The sequence below is a fragment of the Sphaeramia orbicularis genome, chromosome 18, assembly GCF_902148855.1.
Source record: "Sphaeramia orbicularis chromosome 18, fSphaOr1.1, whole genome shotgun sequence".
NCBI classification, from domain to species: domain Eukaryota; kingdom Metazoa; phylum Chordata; class Actinopteri; order Kurtiformes; family Apogonidae; genus Sphaeramia; species Sphaeramia orbicularis.
The window spans coordinates 18,953,969-18,974,284 of NC_043974.1; the positions used below are offsets into that span (position 1 = coordinate 18,953,969).

Genomic DNA, 20,316 nt, shown 5'->3' on the forward strand with positions numbered 1-20,316 from the left:
GAAAATCAATGTAAGATTTAGATTTGTTGTTTTTGGAGTCAAACTATGAAATAAAAAAATACAAATTTGACTTGTTTATGTATTTAGTTCTATTGCACCGTTGGCATTCTGGGTAATTCAATGGAGGGAAATAGGATGAATTCACCTCATTCCTTTTTTAGTTACTGACTGTGAACAAAATGTCTGCTGAAATGACCATTTTCTATATATTCAACCAAAATGAAACTGTCAATCAGACTTTTATTCCTTCATGAATTTGCCTATATGCTGAAATTTTCATGGGCTAACTCCAGATCTTTGGCCTCTCAAATTGTACAGTCCGTACTGAAACCATCACCTTTCTTGAACTCTAAGTTGAATTGGTCCCGTCGGACTCAGGCCAGTTTAGGTCTGCATTTATATCTGTTTAGGTCTAGGCTGCTCATTTTAGCTGACTTACTGTTCAGTGCTGGCTCTGGGTGTGTTTGTGCTTCATATTTGTCATGCAAATTACAATAAAGTGAAGTTTAAACCTTCATCATCAGACACCTATGATGATAGTTCATCATATGTCTTGGCAACAGAAATCACAGTATTTCATGAGCAATTTTTTCTTTTACATTGTAGTCAAAAAAAGGAAGAATAAATGGACTTGAAACTACATGGAGCTACTGGAGAAGGACTAAGGACCCACATGTGGCTCTAGAGCTGATGTGTAAAAGTTGTATAATAGTAAACATAATCTGTGCTAGTTTTAGGCAGTGCAGTGGATGCAAAATTACATATTAATTCATCAGCTGATCAGCTCATGCTTCTGTATATTATGAGATACACTTTTCAATGCATTCTGTGGTAAAAATATTATTTACTTCAAAATAATCCCTGGTCTGGAAGTATTTCTCCCTTCTGTTTTTATAGAGAGATCAAGGACTGTTTTATTATTCTGTGAGCAACCCTGAAATTGAACATTTCTCCTGTTGAGATTGAGATTTCACTCACGTCATAACCAGGGTCTCATCTCCCGGCTCACTCAGGAGTCCATCGACAAACACAGACGTGCTGGTGAAGTTGTGAACAGTCCACGTCCTTCCTTCGTCGATACTAAATCTGTGGAGAAACAGGGAGCATTTACAATCACCAATACTGAAGCTGTGATAAAGCTCACCTCAGATGGAGCAGAAGCAGTAATAGTACTGTGAAAAAACAGCTGTACTGAAAAGAAAACATTGGAAATACACTAATGCAGTGGTTCTCTCCTGTGGAGGTGTGAGCACATGGGGGGAGGTCGTGAGTGACATTGTTGTCTGTGCATAAGGGTGCGGTATAAATCACTTGGCACATACTGCAGATAGTCAATGATAAGGTGAGGGGAGTTCACTTTCTCACAGTTTTATTGACACGTCCTCCACTTACAGGTCCATTGCCTTACTTGTAGAATTATGTATTGAGGTCTGGATTGAGGTCTGTGAACAGGGGTGTGTGGCACATCACACCCCCCCTCCCCATGTTTGTAAATTTGATTTCAGGGGGCAGCAGGTACAGAGCCACACCACATCCTCCACATTCAGGTCCATCACGTTACGTGGAGAAGTACGCCCCCCTCTGTCCCACACATTTTTTCGGGCATGGTGGGGGGCAGTAGGCTGCTGATGCTGTTAGTGGGGCTTGATTCAAAAAAGGTTGAGAAACCCTGGACTAATGAACAAAACTTACCGGAAAACAAGTGGTGCCAGGCACAACAAACCCTGGCCCTCACACGTATTTTGCCCATTATAAGTAAAAAGGGAGGATTTTTTTAAAAATCATAACAAATTTGAACTTTGACCTACCTTTCCCCAAATGTAATGACATCTATTCTTGGTCCCTGGCAATCTATAAACCCAATTTGGAATGAACTGATCCAATAGTTTTGCTGCTAAAGCCTTAACAAACAAAGAAACAAACAATACCCTTTGCCTCCCCATCAGGGGGCGGGGTAATGAGGTGGTCCATAAATCTCTTGCAAATTATTTGGGCATCAAGTATTTGTGTTCCTTCAATTCAAGCTCAAAATGAGACACAAACTGAGCCATCTGCTTGACTTTATTCATTGTGCTGAGTAAATGTGGTGGTGTGATTGAGAAGGATCAATGTGGGATTGAACAGAGTGAGGCTTACACTGCAGCCTGTGTGGGTATGATGTGTTAACAAAGATTACAATGTGATGATCAGCAGGTAAACATACACAGTTACAAGGAAACAGAGTGGATGTACAAAGCTACTGAAGACTCCATGGTTGCCATGGTGAAGACCACAGTATGCTCCGACACAGTGCTAGTTGGATATTCCGACAGTATCTGAGTCGGCAGGGCACAGTGATTACCAACAGCAAATGGAACAATTTGTTAGGTGGAGGTGTGGAGGTAACACAGGTCTGGAGGTAACTCAGGTTTGGAGCTTTCTAATAGCGTGGGCCTTTTTTCAGTTGAAGTAGTTTAGGAGGAGAATGTGGAGACAATAAACAGTAACAGATATCAGGAAGACAGGTCTTTAAGTGTGGCATTTTCATCTTCAGACTTGTTAGTGATGTGCATGGTTAAGTTCTGGATCCCCTTCCTCTCCATTTATGGGTTTGGAACTGGACCTAGAAACCGGAACTAGGACTAGGCCTAAAACTGGATTCGGTGGCTAGATTTGGACGTTTTGGGGGAAAAAAGTGAGACGTCAGACTGTGATGTTTCGGATGTGCAGAGAAGGGATAGTTGAACATACTAGTAGAAGGATGATGACGATGGAACCAAAGAGATTTATGGATGTATTGAAGGAGGAAACGGAGGTAGTTGGTGAAAGAAGATGATGTAGGAGACAGGGTCAGATGGATGCAGATGATTTGCTGTGGTGACCCCTAAAGGCAGCCTCTGAAACGTACATGGATAGTGGCAGCTGTCTTCACCATCAGTAGAAATAAGCACCTATCTGACATGACTGAGTTGCATATTATTTAGTTATTTCATTTTAATGAAACAGCAATAAGTAATATTAAAGGTTCAATGTGTATGATACGTGTGTACCTTACGTGATGTTGGAGTCAGCTGATTGAGGTTTATAGGACTATATTTCCATTCTAACAGTAGCTACTGTTGTTGCTGTAGAGGAACAACAGAGAGGCATTTTTATGGAGAAATCACAGAGAATCCTCAACATATAAATCAGTTTATATCATTAGCTTAGAAATAAAGACTGCTATCATCAAAACAGACTCAAACATAAACTTCACATATACACAATAATGCAAATCACACACATAAAACCTTGAAATGTTAAAGTTACTAAAGGGGATATGATGATACTGACAGGTGGTCATGGGGATTTCACTGAATTTGATGATTTTTTTTGGAAATAAAGATGCCTTTATCTCGTAAAGATCCAGCTCTAAAATAACCAGAGAAACCATAGGAAGAGACTGAATCATTCCTAGAAGAACAAGTCCTTTTAGTCAATCTGCTTTTTCAATAACAGCATCCAAGGAATGGAATTTACAACCAGTGCCCATTAAAGAAATAGCAACTACTGTTCTTTCATCAGCTCAAGTTGCAGCTCATAAACAGCCAAACAATAACACTGAACATACCTGTGCCTGCCTCCTGCTGCTTTACTGCTCTACTCTAGTATTAATCAGTGTGTAAATGTGAGAGTGAATGAGTAATGCATCAATAATGTAGTGTTTTGGATGCTAGAAATAAAATCCATTATTATTATCATTAATTTATTACTAAAATTGTTATATGCTTTGACACCTGTTAGATTGTATTCCATTTTAATGGTTTCTTATCTCCATTTTTATTAATGTTTTGGATTATTTGTGACATTTTCCATGTTTTATAGATTGTTTTCTTGTCATTTATATACATTAATGATGAAATGTTATGAGCATTGACATGAATATTAGGTTGTGCTTGAGCAGTGTAGTTTTATTTATGCCTTTTTTTCTAATGTACAATACCAGTCAAAAGTTTGGACTCACCTGGTTTTTCTTTATTTTCATGGCTATTTACATTGTAGATTCTCACTGAAGGCATCAAAACTATGAATGAACACGCATGAAATTATGTAGTTAAAAAAAGTGGGACATAACTCAAAGCATGTTTTATATTTCAGATTCTTCAAAATAGCCATTCTTCTATTACTGCTTTGCACATTCTTGGCATTCTCTCACTGAGCTCCATGAGGCAGTCACCTGAAATGTTTTCCAACCGTTTTGAAGGAGTTCCCAGTGATGTTGAGGACTTGTTGACCATCTGAGGTACATCTCATGTCGTTTAAATGAGAAGGTGAGTCCAAACTTTTGACTGGTAGTGTAGATAACAATAGTCCTGGCTTTTCCACTTGGTTTTGTTAAAGGACCTGCACAGGGAATTCATTTAAATTGGATTGCAGCGACACCTTCAGGTGGAATCGGTGGCGTTTTTATGGGACAAAGACTCCGCTTCCCATGAGCACTAGTGCCTACTGTCATAAGGGCATAACTACGGCCAAGGCATTTTGAAGCTGATGACTGAAGAGCGGATCCTCTTTACAACTCTGAATTTGAAATGCAAAGTGACGTTTGAAACGAGACAACAAGCAGACTTCATAAAGTCCGTTTGTATCATAGTTTTGTAACTGGCTTGAAAACAAAAGTGAAACCAAACTGGAAGTCCAACTCCTGGTTTTATGTCTCTTTTACTCTGGAGCTCCAAAGTGTTCCTCAGACCAGTGTTAAAGACATGTCCCAATAATATATATTTGCACTAGCTTTTCCACAAAGTATTCAGTCATTTTCATATATGACTTCAGTCATTCAACATCTTCATCATTCTGCATTAGCAGTTCAGCGCTAGCTGCTTCAGCCGTCTGCATTCACAGTATTCTACTTTTATAACTGTCTTGTTCCTGAAGGACAGTTCAGTATCCAGGCCCCAGCATGAAAATTTAATTCCATACAGAACCATTTCAGTCTCACCTTCCACCAAAGCACTTAGTTTGGGACTGAAACAATGCTCCAAATAAAACAGATTACCCACGTCACAGAGCTAGCCCTGTGGCTAACAGAAGTGTTTACTAAGTGTTTGACTGAGCTACCAACAGCCACTATCGTCAAATCCAATGTTCCATTGCATATGTAGAAAGAACAGAAGCATTCTATACCTGAGTAGAAGGAAGAGGGCCAACTCTGTGTCTGTTGTCATTCCTTTTAACTTCCTTAGTGCTCGCCATCGGTTCAATGCAGAGGCTTACCGGTGTTTTAGTCTGTGCTCTTTCACTCTCCTGTTTAACTTTCTTTTTCTTTCTGTCAGTCCAGCTCCAGTTCCAGTGTCCACCATTACAACTAAATAAATCCAAGAAATCCCTTTCTTTAGGAAAAAGGACAGATCTTACTCCTCTCTCGTTCAGCTTACTTCTTCCTGCTAAACTCTGCCAATTGGTGTGGTGTTGTCATAGTGATGTAAGTCAATCAGTCCAGTCTTGTCCAACCCAACCAGGGAAGCTGGAAATAGCATTTGGAAATAACCTATTTTGGTGCTGATAATCTCATTTTAAATTGCCGACTATGATCAGTCATACATATAAAAATGAGACTTTTTTAAGATCATGCAGAAAGTCTGTACAGGACCTTTAAATTTATGTATATAAAGCTATGGATTGATGTCTTGTCTACTGATAAGTTATTCCTGACCTAACACATTAACCACTAACCCACCCACCTGCTTCCTCAAGTATTGATTTGCAGCTACAGCCTTATCTATATCCTCAGCCACCTGTCAAACTACATCTTATTTCCTCCAGCTAATACACAAGGAGTTATTAAACATGGATGAGTGACAACCCTGAAATCAAACAGATTAGACGGCTGAATTTATAAATATGCTCCAAGTCATTCACCAGCATGAATTCCTTCAGTGTTATGAAGAGACCTAAAACAAGGCTTATTCTGCATGGAGCTAATCATAAATCATACCATATCACGGTCCTGTCCAGCCAGCATGTTATGGTGGCATCTCATTTCTCAGCCTGCTAGCTTTTCCATAATTAACTGATATGAATGCACTGTGTTACCCACTGTGAAAAACCCTCCCATGAGTTTGAGTGAGCTGGTGAGTAGCTGGGGAATTATCTGAAAATGATTGGAGTATGTGCACACAGGTAGGGGTGTCCCTCTTAAAAATGTAGATGTGTTGTATTTCAAGTGGCCTGGAGAATTTCACTGCGACTGTAGATACCCTGCCCCACATGGGAACATGGTGTAATTATATTGGAGAGTCAGAGGCACAGCACAATAGAGGACAAGTCGTGTGTTCTGGTTGTGGAAGGATTTTGTGGAGTGTCATTAGAGTCTAAATGCTGAGGACTTGACTTGGTGAAGGAGCATCTGAGGTCATGAAGGGTTCTTGACGGAGACAAGTACAGGCTCTTCACTGTAATCTCTCTCTCCGGCTTTTCATGTCCTCCTCTTCCTCCTCCTCTTCCTCCTCTCTGTCTGTTGTTGCTGAAATCTTGTGGTCTCCACTGCTTCCAAGACCAAAAAACCTTGAAGAGCACCTGCATGCTACATCTTATACAGAGAAAAACACTATGAGGAAGAAACTTAACTAAACTGAATCTATTAAGACTCTGCATTATGTAATAACTCTGCAAACTTATAGCCTCCTGAGTCCCAACAGTACATTTTTCTTCTCCACTGCAAAGGACATTCTTAAAAAAAAAGAAGTATCTAAAAAAATTGTTGAATCATGCCATTTTCACCCAAGACAGTTATCTAATGCATTAACAGGAGGATATATTTATAATATATTAATATATATTTCCCTAAATTACATAATAAAACCCGCATTTTGAATTTTCTGCTGCATTATGTATTAGTAAACAGCCTAACGACCATGCATAATTAATTCCCCTGCATTTTGTTATATAAAAATACAGGAGTTGCAGTGTTAACACCTCTGGTAGCTGCATTTGAAAGAATAAAGAGGAAGCAATTATTCATGGTATTTTTGGGAGCTTTCTGTGAAGGCCATTGATGTGGTCAACCCTTCTGGAAACAAAAGAATAAAAACATAACATGCTGTGCATTTTTAATACCCCTCAACCAAATATAGTCTAAAATTCTGTCGAAAGCTACTGCCCTATAATTTAGATTAGACTGTCTTTGTGTAAAACTTATTACATATATATTTATATTTGAAAGTACTCAGATATTACAACTGCACAAGGCCATTTGACCTTGAAAAAGTAGGTCAAGGTCACCTATTTTCAATAAGCTTCTGCTCCATACCAAGGTGTATGCACAGTATAAATTTGTGCTGATATCTTAATGCATTCTTCAGATAATGCGATTATATTGTTAACTGGACAGACAGACAAAACGATTATAATACCCCTCAGCCTAGGGGTAAACATTCTTTCTGGTCAGATTTAAGTCCTTCAGTCTGACTGTATTTCTGTGTGTATGATCTTGCTACTACTTTTATGTTGCTATTCAGAGTCAGCTATAACAACAATTTAATATCTGGAAAGTTAGAGGTATTTGTTCATCTTTTGTGATCGAGTTACGAGTTTTCAAGCACATTTGTTTCTTTGGTTTAGTTGAGAGTTGTTGGTTTACTACTTTTAATCCAACCCAGGCCAGGTGACCCCATCTGCTATCAGTAGGAGTAAGGAAGGGAGAAAGGTGAGCATGAATATCAATCTGTGACAAGATGAATGATGAATTAATGATGTTTTCAGATGTTGTTTGGTAAATTTAGGAACCCTGGGGCTTGAAGAGCTTGGAAAAAATAAAGCTTCATGTAGAAATTTTTTTGTCAGTGTTTTCTCCTCAGTCAAAGAAGTGGTCGAAAGAGAAATAGACTGCAGAGAATGCAGAGAGCGAGCTCTGTCATTTTGTTGCAAAGCACATATACTTGTCAACGCCATAGCAAAACTCTATGTCAGGGGCATTCAAATCCAGTCCTTGAGGGCCAGTATCCTGCATGTTTTCGACATTTTCCTCATCCAACACACTTGGAAGCTATTACATTGTCGTCAGGCTTCTGCAGAGTTTGATGATGAGCTGATCATTAATTGAACCATGTGTGCTAAAAGAGGGAAATATCAAAAACATGCAGAACACCGGCCCTTGAGGACCGGATTGGTGGTAAATACAATAGACAAATAATATAAGACATTTCCTCTTGTCTAACTTAACCCCTTCATTTGAGGAAAGACTTAAGTGTGTGCTTTGTCTAGAGTTTTGTCTCAGACAGAACTACAGTCACACTAAAAAAAGCAGCTTTGTTTTAAGGTTGTTCAATCCATGTACATTGCATGATGTTGTTATTGCAGGTAAATACACACCTACATTTGAAGGATTATTACTGTGTTTGCCGATATATTGGAGAATGTCATATACTTTTGCCTTTAATGCACTGGACATGACATTTTAAATCATCCATCGGCACTAGTCTGTATTGTAAAATGTAGATAAACGAGGCAGATAATGAGAGCAGATGTCCGGCAGGGACATCCAGTGGACATACAATGAGTTAATGTGGAACGACACCAACTTTCCCTCATTGCCTTTTGGCTTCAGAGTAATGGTTTTTGTCTTCGCAGCTGTGTTTCTCTCATTATCCTCTGTTACTGACTAACTGCGAAAGAAGGAACTGAATGCATGCCAGAGAAATGTTTACAAGCCAAAAATCTCATTATGGCCATTTTCTGAAATGAAGTTGTACGATTTGTTGTGATTTCACCTTTAAGAGACTGTTTTTTTTTTCTCCTGTCAGGACTCTTCATCTTACTCTAACAGCTCTCTGTGGTGCTCAGTGAGATGTTTTCTACCACAGTGAAGGGCCTTTGGGGTTATTGATTTAGCTGAGGCATAAGGGAGGGGAAAAACGTGAAGGACAACTTCTCTCTGCGAGACAGATGGTGGCCCGTCTGAAAGGTCATTTGATTTTGGTCTGTGATAAATGTTTTTCTGAGTACTCTCTTATCTATAGTTTCTCATTATTTCATCCTTATTTAGTATGGTCGATGAGATAATATCTCGCTGAGCTTGAAATTGTCTGCGTGGACTGTAGCGTCCGACAGGAATGAACTTAAATGATTTTGAAGGGTGTGCTGGGCTGGAGAACAAACTGATAACTGCCTGTAGAGTAGAAATATGAAAGGATCAGCTGATGATGTCTTTAGAGTCACTTAAAGATGGGAACAATCACGTATTCTGACCAAGGTCTTGTCAGAAACAATTTTTTACACTATATGGAAGACCATCCTGATTTGAATAGTAATGAGACTTGTATCTTTCATCTGTTGAACTTTTTTAAAGCAGTGATATTTTGCTTTTTTTTTAAATGGAATTATACATTTTTAAACATTTCCCTGTGGTCTACATAAACTGTAAATGCTATGCTTGGCTCTGAATGCTTCATTAATTAACTCCACAGGTCCATCTTCAACCCTATTTCTGAGTAATGACACCAGAAAGGTCGTTTTGAGCGCTGGCCCTTTAAAGGCAAATGAGCCACTTCACGCCCCACCCCTTCCAGGTTGTTGACTGTGCTGCTCTGTTCCATTAAGCCAGCAACTGAACATTTTAGGTAATCGGCTTGAAGTTTGGACATATTTTCAGTATGGACTACAACCACTGCTGCTGACAAACAATTATGTTGTACTTGGAGAAATGTTTGTCAGAAGTCTTGACCTTATATGTGCAAATGTTGTGACGTAACTAGTTATAGATGTCACAAATTAAGCAGGAATTGAAACAGGCTATAGAAATCCACTTGATTTTTGCCAAAATGAATATAAAGATAGCTTTGCAGCACCTGGAGGGTTCAAATTCAAACTTTATGAACTGTTAAGGTCCAAATACACAAATAAATGTACCAAAGACTAATAAAAGTGAGTTTAGCAAAATATGACCCCTTTAAACATTATTCATTTCCTGTATAATATACATATCAAATAGACTTTCAACTGTTACTTAGTTATTCTCCTAGCTGTTATTAAAGGTCTAACAGAGCACAAAGATTAAAGGGTGTTCAGGGAAACTTTCAAAAGATTCTTTAAATATTCCAATACCTATATCAACAATAAAAATGCTTTTATTCCTTTTTCATTCTAGCCTCTTAAAGGTGAGTATGATCTGTTTTCTTCACCTTCTCTGTGACAGTAAACTGAACTGATATGATGATCTAATATGATGTTATGGATCAAACAAGACATATGAGGAATTCATCTTGGGCTTTTAGAACATTTTGGTGTTTTTTTTCCTAAACAATTGCAAATAAACCAAAACTACAGCCATATTTGCATGGGACTAGTATGACTTATGAACCTCAGGAAACTTGTGTGTAGGTCATCTGTGATCTTAACCTCATAAATAAACCATGTCTGTAATTTATAAAGTAAAAATCTCATTGCAAATGGCCAACACTACTTCAGCAAACATAGATGCCCTGTGATAATATTAGTGCCATGTGAACTGACATCGCTGTAATTTGGTGGAATATGGAACACTTTAGTATGTCCTCTGCAGATTTATTCAGCCTATTTCCTGGTCGAGAATGACGGAGGCTGCACATGTGATGATAAATAATACGTGCTTTAGGTGGAAATCCAGGAAGGTCATGTTGCGATATAACATGGATGTTCATTGAAAGAGCAAACATAAATTCTCAGGAAAGCGACATATGAAAAGATAGATGGATGACAAGCGTGACAGCTACAGGAGGAACATTTTTCTGACTTTCAACAGTTATCAGTAAATGGTTAACCTGCCCTTGACATCAGAGCAGAGGAATAATGTCAGTAAATTCTGGTGAAAAACAGACTTTGTTTATCCTGCATGATGTGGGGTTCATTTACAAATCACTAAAGGACCACAGAATATACTAGTCCCATGTGAAGGCATATGACTTATTACCCCCTTACTTATAATGGGCAGCATTTCAAATGTCTGTAACAGCAAAACTGTGGGTTGAATTCATACCAAACTGGGTTTATAGATTGCCAGTGACCCAGAATAGATGTGGTTACATTTTGGGAAAAGTACGTTAAAGTTCAAACTTTTTATGAATGTTGTACATCCCCCCCCCCCCCCCCATTTACTTATAATGGGCGAAATTAGAAATGTCCATAAAAACATCAATTCTGTTTCAATTTACTTCAAACTTGGCACATGCCTATATAGAGGCAGTTGATATGCTGACATAACCACACACATAGACATGATGACATCAGCTGGATTGATGCCAAAATAAGCTACAATATGTGCGAGGGGTGGGATTTGTTGTGCCTGGCACCACTTGTTTTGGTTTATTAAATAAATTCCCCACCTAAGACAAACTAATAATTAAAACACTCCTGTTTTCCTGTACTCCTGAGATATCTACTCATTTAGGACACAACTTGTATCAGATTCTCGTCCACTTTGCCTTAATCGCCCAATTAAATACTTTGTTTTTGGCCACGCAGGTATCTGTGACAACATATAGTTTAACCATTGGAAATAATATATCTAACTGTGTGTGAAAACCTCAAAATAAAGAACATGAAATGGCTGCAAACCCTCATGAGACAGGTTGGATTTATTCTGCTGGAGATGTGTTGGAATTGTACTAATGTCTATTGAACAGGGTCTAGTTTGTAAATGCTGTCACATCATGTAGATATTTTTTAGGAAACACTCACACAGGGGTTCCCTTGTGAACTTTGTGACCATTGGACAATAATGACAAGAGAAATTTAATACTAAAAGTATATTAACTTTGAAAGATAAGATCTTAATTTTTGTGTCAGACTGAACCTCATATAAACTGTGACAGAAGATACAGTGGATTTGATCTCCTTTCACCCATCACCTCCACTGCAGGTGAATAATGAAGAGATCTTATGATGTCCACCATGAACAAGAGGAAAATGTGCACCTGAATGTTGTTTTAAAGGGGTTTTATGCAGTATTTATATTCTAAACTCTCAACAACAGGGAGAATCATAAACTAGAACATACTTACCACTAACAAAACCACTGATGAATTCACACTATGTAGCCACAGTGTATCACTCACTAAATAAAGTATAAAGCTTATTGTTATTATGGTATCATCGTTTTCTTCTTTCTTCATAGGTGGTTATTTTAGCAGTCAAAATAACACCGTGTCTTATAATCTTCACACGTCGCATCAGCTGACAGTTTACATTAAACCTCTGTTAGCCTTTTTAGACAGAAAACAGCCACAGTAAAACCACAAATCACTTCCATTTTCTGTATCATTTGTGTTGTCAGTAGCTGCACTACAGATCTGTTTGGAATCAAACGAACAAGGTCAGAACTGTCACAGTTCAATCTGAACTGAGGATCAACAAATGACAAACATATCAAAGATAATAACATCTCATAATAACTTTATGTCTTTATCAGCCTTAAAATCAAACTGACCCAAGTAGAAAAAATGCTATGACTTCATCATCAAACTCCATTCTTTTCATTTAGAGCTGTGTCCAGTGGTGAAAACAAAAACAGTGCTTCTAGCTTTTATCACTGTCACTTTCTTTGACTCAGAAAGCTGTATCTTGTTTTCTGATTCTCATCCCATCTTTCTGATACTTTGGTCAAAGGCCCTGTGGCGTTAGTTTTCAGCACCATGACCCTCTAGTGGTCACGTAAATCCCCTGGTCCATCAGTGGGAATATATTCAGCTCATATCTCTACAATCCTTGACATACCTTCACAAGTCTTTAAGCACTTGAATGACAATTTTAGCTCATATCTGAGTGTTTTAAAGCAAGAAATACTATATATAACCACTTTAAGTCCAACAAGGAAAGCAATAACTCACTGTAAAGTGTATTTGCTCAGATGCTAAATATTTAGTAAGAAAACCAGATATGGTGGTAGATATGTGATTTCAAATCAGCAAGTTGGGTGGCACAGTAGTGCAGTGGTTAGCACTGTCATCTCACAGCAGGAAGGAAGGGTCCTGAGTTCAATTCCAACACCAGGACCCTTTCTGTGTAGAGTGGAGTGGAGTGGATGTTCTCCCTGTGTTTGCATGGGTTCTCTCCAGGTACTGTTATGACCCTTCGTCATTACCTCCGCCAAGGAGGTTATGTTTTTGCCAGGGTTTGTTTGTTTGTCTGTCTGTTTGTTTGTCTGTCCGTTAGTGTGCAACATAACTCAAAAAGTTATGAACAGATTTGGATGAAATTTTCAGGGTTTGTTGGAAATGGGATAAGGAAGAAATGATTAAATTTTGATGGTGATTGGGGGTGGGGGGGCCACTGATCGTTAGTGTGCAACATAACTCAAAAAGTTATGGACAGATTTGGATGAAATTTTCAGGGTTTGTTGGAAATGGGATAAGGAAGAAATGATTAAATTTTGGTGGTGATCGGGGGTGGGGGGGCCCACGGGGGGGGCCACTGATCAGCCTTGGTGGAGGTCTGCGCTCTCCAAGTGCTTCTAGTTTCTATTCTGTTTTCTTTGTGCTGTGTATCCTCCTGGACACAGGGTGGTGCTTTACACTGTGTGTATGTGTGTGTGTGTGTGTGTGTGTGTGTCCTATTTCCTCTGTTCCAGGTGGTGAGAGGTAATTGGCTGCAGCAGCTTTTTAAGGAGGAAGTTGGTGAAGCGTGCTCTCTCTCGCCCTCTTCCTGCAACCAACTGGGACTGTGCAGGAGTGCTGATCAGATCATACAGCTTTTGACTCTGTTAGATCATTTTTGAAAGATGTAAATATTGTAAATAGAAAATTGATTAACTTTTTTTTGTTTAAGCAGTCCAGTAGCTGAAGGGGAGGGAAGTCATTTTGTGTTCACCATTTTTCTCCTGTTTATGGTTAAGGAGGTCAGTAATTGTTCTTTTTGTTTTATATTAGGTAACTCCTGATTAAGAGCCTTTGTCGTTGTTGTTTTGGCCATGCCGTCCCTGACAACTTTTATTACTGGTGTGATAAAACAATAAAACATCATCTTGGACTGCATAGAAGTTGCATGGCCTTTTCTTGGGAGCTGGAAGAAGGAGGGGAGCCTTTTTGTGTTGTGCTCTGGTACCCCTAGCCTGGAGCATAACAGTACTCTGGCTTCCACCATTCAAAGACATGTACTAATAGGTTAATTGGTTAATCTAAATTGCCCATAGGTGTGAATGTGAGAGTGATTGGCTGGTCGTCTCTATATGTCCAGATCATTATTGAAAATGAGAATCAGCTCTCAACTAACTTACCTGGTTAAGTAAATAAAGTTATATAACAGCTATAGAACAATTTTTCACAGCAGATGCTCTTACTTTAGGATCTTGAGGGGAATAGATGTGTCCTTGATGGCAACAATGACCCCACCGTGGTCCAGGTACAGGATATGATGCTCTTCTTCAAAAACCTAGAGAGCAGAATTAAACGTTAGTTGAACTGTGGAATATTTCTAGTGCAGTAATTTATTCTACTTCATGTTAACTAGCTACAAAAATGAGCTCAAATCATTAGAAATAAGTCCATGTGGATGTGCCCTTGAAATCCAAGCCAAAGTTTTTGCTGCTTAGTTGGAATAAAAGGATAGAAAATTGGATTTCATATCTCCTCAGGCTCCATAACTTTCATGAGAGCAGAGAGAGAGTGAAGATGAGGTTAGCGGAAAAAGGATAGAGGATAGAGAGGAAGCAGAAGCAGTGAGGAAGAATGTGATGTACCTGTCTCCACGTCTTCCCACAGTCTGAAGTGATGTACATGTCCTCCTTATACTCTACCAGCTTGGAGCCAAGGTTACCTGGATTAAAGAAGAAGAGTTGAATATTTCATCAGACATGTAGGCTCACATTGGGCATCTATCAACAGACTCAAACAAATAAAAAAGAAGTAGGGAATAGGCAGGAAATCACAAGGGTCAAGAATTGCGATTTGTTTTCTATAACTTTTTTCAGTGCTGTACTTCCCGTTCAACATTTGGCAAGATGGAAAAATTAGCTTAAAAATCAATAAAATGACTCAATTTATTAAAATACCAGTGGTCGGCTGTCAGGGCTAGCAAGGCGTTCTCTGGCCTAAAGAATCCGAATCACTGACGCACATTTACACCCTACATTTTTAGATTTGTTTCATGAAGATGTATTAAATTATCCCTAATGTTTTTATTTTGTAGCTTTTCTCTTGGTTGCACTGATTCCAGTAGTGTATGTGTATATTAACATTTGTCCAATCATAATTCACCCATCATGTGTTGCCGGGTAAAATAAATCTGCCTCGAGGCCCTCAGAATCAACAGTACAGGATGTGGAGCTTCAAATGGAAATGAACCTGGTGCTTTAACTAATCAGATTTCATGTTGGCCACATGGGGGTGATCTAGCAGGTGAACAATAATGTCAGCATTTTCGTGTCATGTGATTGGACGGTCAAAGAGCGACTAGTCAGAGAACGCTCAGCTAATAAATAACATCTGTAACGATTTGCAGAAGTTAACACATATTGGTTTAGATCTAATGGCTGTTTTTAACCCACAATGGGTGACAGAAGAAATGGATTTGGTAACAGATGCACTAAAAAAATAAGCAGTAGTTTTGATGAGTATAATGTATTTTATTTATATTTTTACTCCACCCCACACAGGGGAGGCAAGGGGTATTGTTTCTGGTTCAGTTTGTTTGTTAACACTCTAGCAGCAAAACTACTGGTTGAATTCATACCAAATTGGGTTTATAAATGCCAGTGACTCAGAAAAGATGTCATTACATTTTGGGAAAAGTAGGTCAAAGTTTACTTTTTTTTAAATCAGTTTTTAAAATCTTTTTTCCCCTCATTCACTTGAACAAGAGAAGAGAAAGTGAAAAGATTTTAGATTTGCTCACCGGCGCCCATGATAAGCCCTGGGGCGGAGTCTTTGGTGTGGACAGTTCCTGACACATAGGGGTTGTCCGCCCAGCGCAGATGGAGGTGGAGGTGGCAGTCAGGCTGTAAGAAAAAAACAGCTGAAGGTAAACTTTATATCCACAGTTCGCAAACTGTGGTACGAGCGCGCTCTAGTGATACGTGGAGTTTCTTATTAAGACTTCCGATGTCCTGGAAGAGGACTTCACGGCTCTTGAGCAGGAACTTTAATTGAACTGTCCTGTGACGAGACACTGAAGTCTGCCTTCAGAGGCCAGACATTGCTGGACTTTTGGATACAGCAACACAGCGAATATCCTGCGCTTTCGGACAAGGTCGTGGACTTTGTCATTCCATTTGAAACCACGTATTTGTGTGAGAAAGGCTTCTCTTCCATCACCTTCATCAAGACTAAATACGGCAGCAGGTTGTATGCTGAACCAAGTCTGAGGTTAAAGCTAACCTTAATTGACCCAGACATCACAGAACTCTGTTCACAGAGCCACGCACGCCCCTCTCACCAAGCATGATAGACCCAGAGTCGCCATTACCAAATTTCATTTTTTGAAAGAAATTCTTCTTATGGGTACATTCTCTTTGAATGCATTACATGAGGTCACACTAAGCCTAATATTCTTAATTTTCACAATGTGTGTTTGAGTGCATTTTCCTTCAAACCTTAACATAAGTCTATAGTTAATATTTTGACCTTATGTCTCTTTCTACAGCATTTTCAATACTGAAGATCAAATATTTACTCTGTTTTTCTGGAGTACACTTGATCTTACTCATGACTGTTTGACTACAGGGCCTGGCCAAGCGAGCAACGGATTGAGAAAGCACTGTGCAGCAATACTTAATCATTCCATATCTGTTTTTAAAAATTAATTTAGCAGCAACCATACTAACTCAAATTGTTGATATAAGCAAGTACTTTAACATGCCATTAAGGAATAATAATCAAATATTTAATAAAAACATGAATTTATCATTATTGACAAAGTAACGGAGTGAGGAAAAATATACAGCAGTTATTCAAGGTTTGGGAAAAAATACCAAAAAGTGCTGTTGCTCAAGGAAAGTGCAAATATTTAGCATACCGCACTTTTTTAATATATGAGAGTACATTATATCCAAAAATGAAACTGATATAATTTTTATTTTAGTTTTATAAGACATTAATTCATGGAAACAGAGTGAGAATCCAAAAAAGTAACTGAGTGAGGTGTTTGTTCAGTGTGATGCACCAGAATAATAATAACAACAGATTTTATTAAGACACTGATAAAATGATCAGTCTTTGGCCACATATGTTTTATTACTATATTGAATACAAATCTTTCTGCTTTTTAAAAAATAATAAATAAGATTCAAAATCATTATAGTATTTGATTATGAAATGTAAGATTAGACAGGCAAATGTTTTGAACATATTTATTTACACATTGCTGTTTACATTCTGAATTTATGCTGTATACATTCATTTACAACCTTTACTGCTCTTCGTTTACACTGTATTCTCATATATTTTCTAATATATCCAGTTGTAATTCAGGTACAAATTAAATAAACACAGTTTTAAAAACTAGAGATATATGTCTTTTGTGCTGAGTAATAAAAAACATTGTTTTAGAGAAAAAAGATGTTCACTTTTGCTTGGCCAGGCCCTACTGTGTTGTTGCTGTACTGATGATTTCTCTCTTTGCTGTGGATGGTTTAATGCAGTGCAGTTGCTTATAACAGTATTGTTTGACTCCAGTATTTTAATATGCATGTTCAATTATCCGAATGTTTTGATGCAGTACAATTAACCTCACATGATTGGTTTTGGTTGACTCCAGTTTTTGAAATGAATATTCACTTGTTAATAACCTTACTGGATTGATTATGGTATTTTAAACACCAGATGATATCCCCATTTCCTGGGTATGTTATAATGCAGTTCAGTTGTCAGTATTGTCACATTTTGCAAGTGTTTAATTACAATACATGAGTTTACAGACACTTGTTGCTTCAGTCAAGTAAAGTTGTGTGTATAATAAATAACATTCTTAATATTAATGCATTCAGTGTAAACTCTATGTAGGCATCATCTGTTTTTATCATTTGTGCATACTGTACATGTTATATTTTCTGTGCAGAGATGGAACTATAAAAGACAGTTAATGCAAACAAACCGTTTGTACTCTTTTATTCCCTAATGCAATGAGAACTGATAAGGAATCAATAAGAAATTGGATCGTTAACAGGGCTCGTGACTGCGACTGAATTACGGTCGCATGCGCCTGAGAATTTCGGTAGTGCGGCTGTTTTTGAGATTACGATCACACGGTGTGCCAATAAAAATCTGAGCGAAAATTAATACGTGCGCCTAGAATAATGGCTGCAGAAGTAACTCGTCAGCTGAAAATAAACAAGCTCCATGCCCCGCTGACTGAAGCGGAAAATCTAGTCCCCGCCCCCTCGCGTGCGCACGCGGCATAAACAAAAGGATCAAATAACTCCACCGACGTTTGAAACAATCTCCTGACTTCAGGCGTGGTGTAGACCACAGTGACTAAGGGTACGTTTACATGGCAACACTCCGCAAAGATTTCTCCTTTGCGTTATAAAATCATTCCGCGTTAAGACGCCGCCGCTATGATAACGATCTGCGTTAACATGAGTCCGCAAGGACGGCTGAATACGCTGTAGTGGCCATGCCAGACCAGTAGCTGGCGATGTAGAGCTGTAGTGAAACAGTGGTGGTAAAACAGGCGCCTGCGCACAAACAATTTCCGGTTTAGACAGCCTTTAAATGAGGAGAAGAAGAAGAAGAGGAGGAGGCGGACGACACTATTTACAAACAACAATGGCGAGTGGTCGTACAAAGACGCAGGACTTCTTTGTCTGGACAGACGAGCTGAGCACAGTTAGCAGCACGTATGTTGTTCTGAAACCGGCCATTGTTGTTGTGGTTGTTCCTTCTTTTTCTGCAGCTTTATTGTGTCATAGAGGCTGGCAAACCAGCTTGGAGGCGCATTACCGCCACCAACTGGCCCGGAGTGGGTTAACTGGCGGTTCTTGGCTGCGCGCGCATGCGGTGACGTCATATTTTACCCCGGAACGCTCCGACTTGCGTTAACACGGAGCTGGAATGCGGAGCGTATCGATAACGTTCCACCCTGGACCCTGGTATCAAAAGTTTCCGGATTCAGGCACTCTAGGCACCGTTTCCATGTTAACAGAAGGCTAATCCGCGATGAAATCTTCCCGGAGTCGACTGAATCCAATGCCGTGTAAACGGCCCCTAAGGGCCTTTAGGCCATGAAATAAAAAAGTTGGTTGTTGCAAATAATGGTGTGATTCGTCTTTCTTCTCCAAGAACCAACTAAAGTATATACCACACATTGACAATTGTTTTGCACCTGTGTCAATGTAAATACTTTATTCTAGGTTGTTAACATTGCTTAAATACATATAGGAATATTACTTGGTATGGCCAAGAGTTTTGCTTGTTCTCCAAATTTTTTATATAATAGTGGTGCGCCTAGATTTTAGCCTGTGCTCCTAACTTTTTAGGGTTAGGAGCACAGTGCTCCTAGGTCAAAAAGTTAATTTTGAGCCCTGGTTAAGCAAAATTAATAACAGAATTGGAATCGTTAAATTCTTATCAATGCCCATCCCTAATGATAGAATTAGCTACCAGCAAAAATAGTGTATTATTGTAGGATTTACACCATGATAATTGACTGTCATGTTGCCACACAATGTCGTCAACCCTTCTGACCACGCCCACTTAGGAGACAGGAAGTAAACTGTTTCCAATCTTTGCTGCACTGTCTTTGTATATAAAAGATCTTTGCTAACATGTCCGTAGTAGAAAACCTGAGCGGTGTCTGTGTGTGTGCTTTGCCCAGAGTTTTGTCTCTCAGACAGAACTGCACAGCACAAACAGCAGTGCAGGCAAAGACAAGAGCCTGAGTTGCCCACACTGCATGTTGCCATTGGCTGGAGGCACACACTCTGCCAGAAGATCGACGCCCATAAATGTCCTGAACAGCAGCTGCAGATAAATACACCATCACACACACATACAGGGTGGGGAGTGAGGATTGAGAGGGATCATTATTATGTGAGTCCATAATATTCTTACATATTTTCATTTAAAGTGTGAGATGTGTGCATTTAATGTGAGGGTGAACTTGTCATTGATCCCTCAGCGTTTAAATGACATTCAATTACAATGCACGACAGTGGTTTTAAGTATCACCTTGTTGAAATGGTAGGTGAACTGCACAGTCACATTTGTGTGTAATGAGTTTTACCACCCAGATACATGATAATCCCACTGCAAATACAACTCAGTATGGGGTTTCACAGCCACTAATGAAATGTAATGGGAGCTAATTCACTTCAAACAAGAAATCAGGCTGGAGATTCAGTATTACAAACACTAGTCTGAGCTATTCTGGATCTAGTTGGTGTAAAACCTC

General features: G+C 38.9%; 1 protein-coding gene across 7 annotated transcripts in view; it reads right to left on the reverse strand.

The window, feature by feature from the left end:
• Positions 1–20,316, reverse strand: part of sorcs2 (sortilin-related VPS10 domain containing receptor 2) — a 593,249-nt gene that overhangs the window by 28,050 nt on the left and 544,883 nt on the right. For all 7 annotated transcript variants that reach the window (XM_030162130.1, XM_030162128.1, XM_030162129.1 and 4 more), the window contains exons 11-14: positions 15,823–15,925; positions 14,669–14,745; positions 14,270–14,361; positions 979–1,086 (exon numbers count right to left, since the gene is read on the reverse strand). In XM_030162130.1, coding sequence (XP_030017990.1) covers positions 979–1,086; positions 14,270–14,361; positions 14,669–14,745; positions 15,823–15,925 — 380 coding nt within the window. The remainder of the gene's footprint in view (positions 1–978; positions 1,087–14,269; positions 14,362–14,668; positions 14,746–15,822; positions 15,926–20,316) is intronic.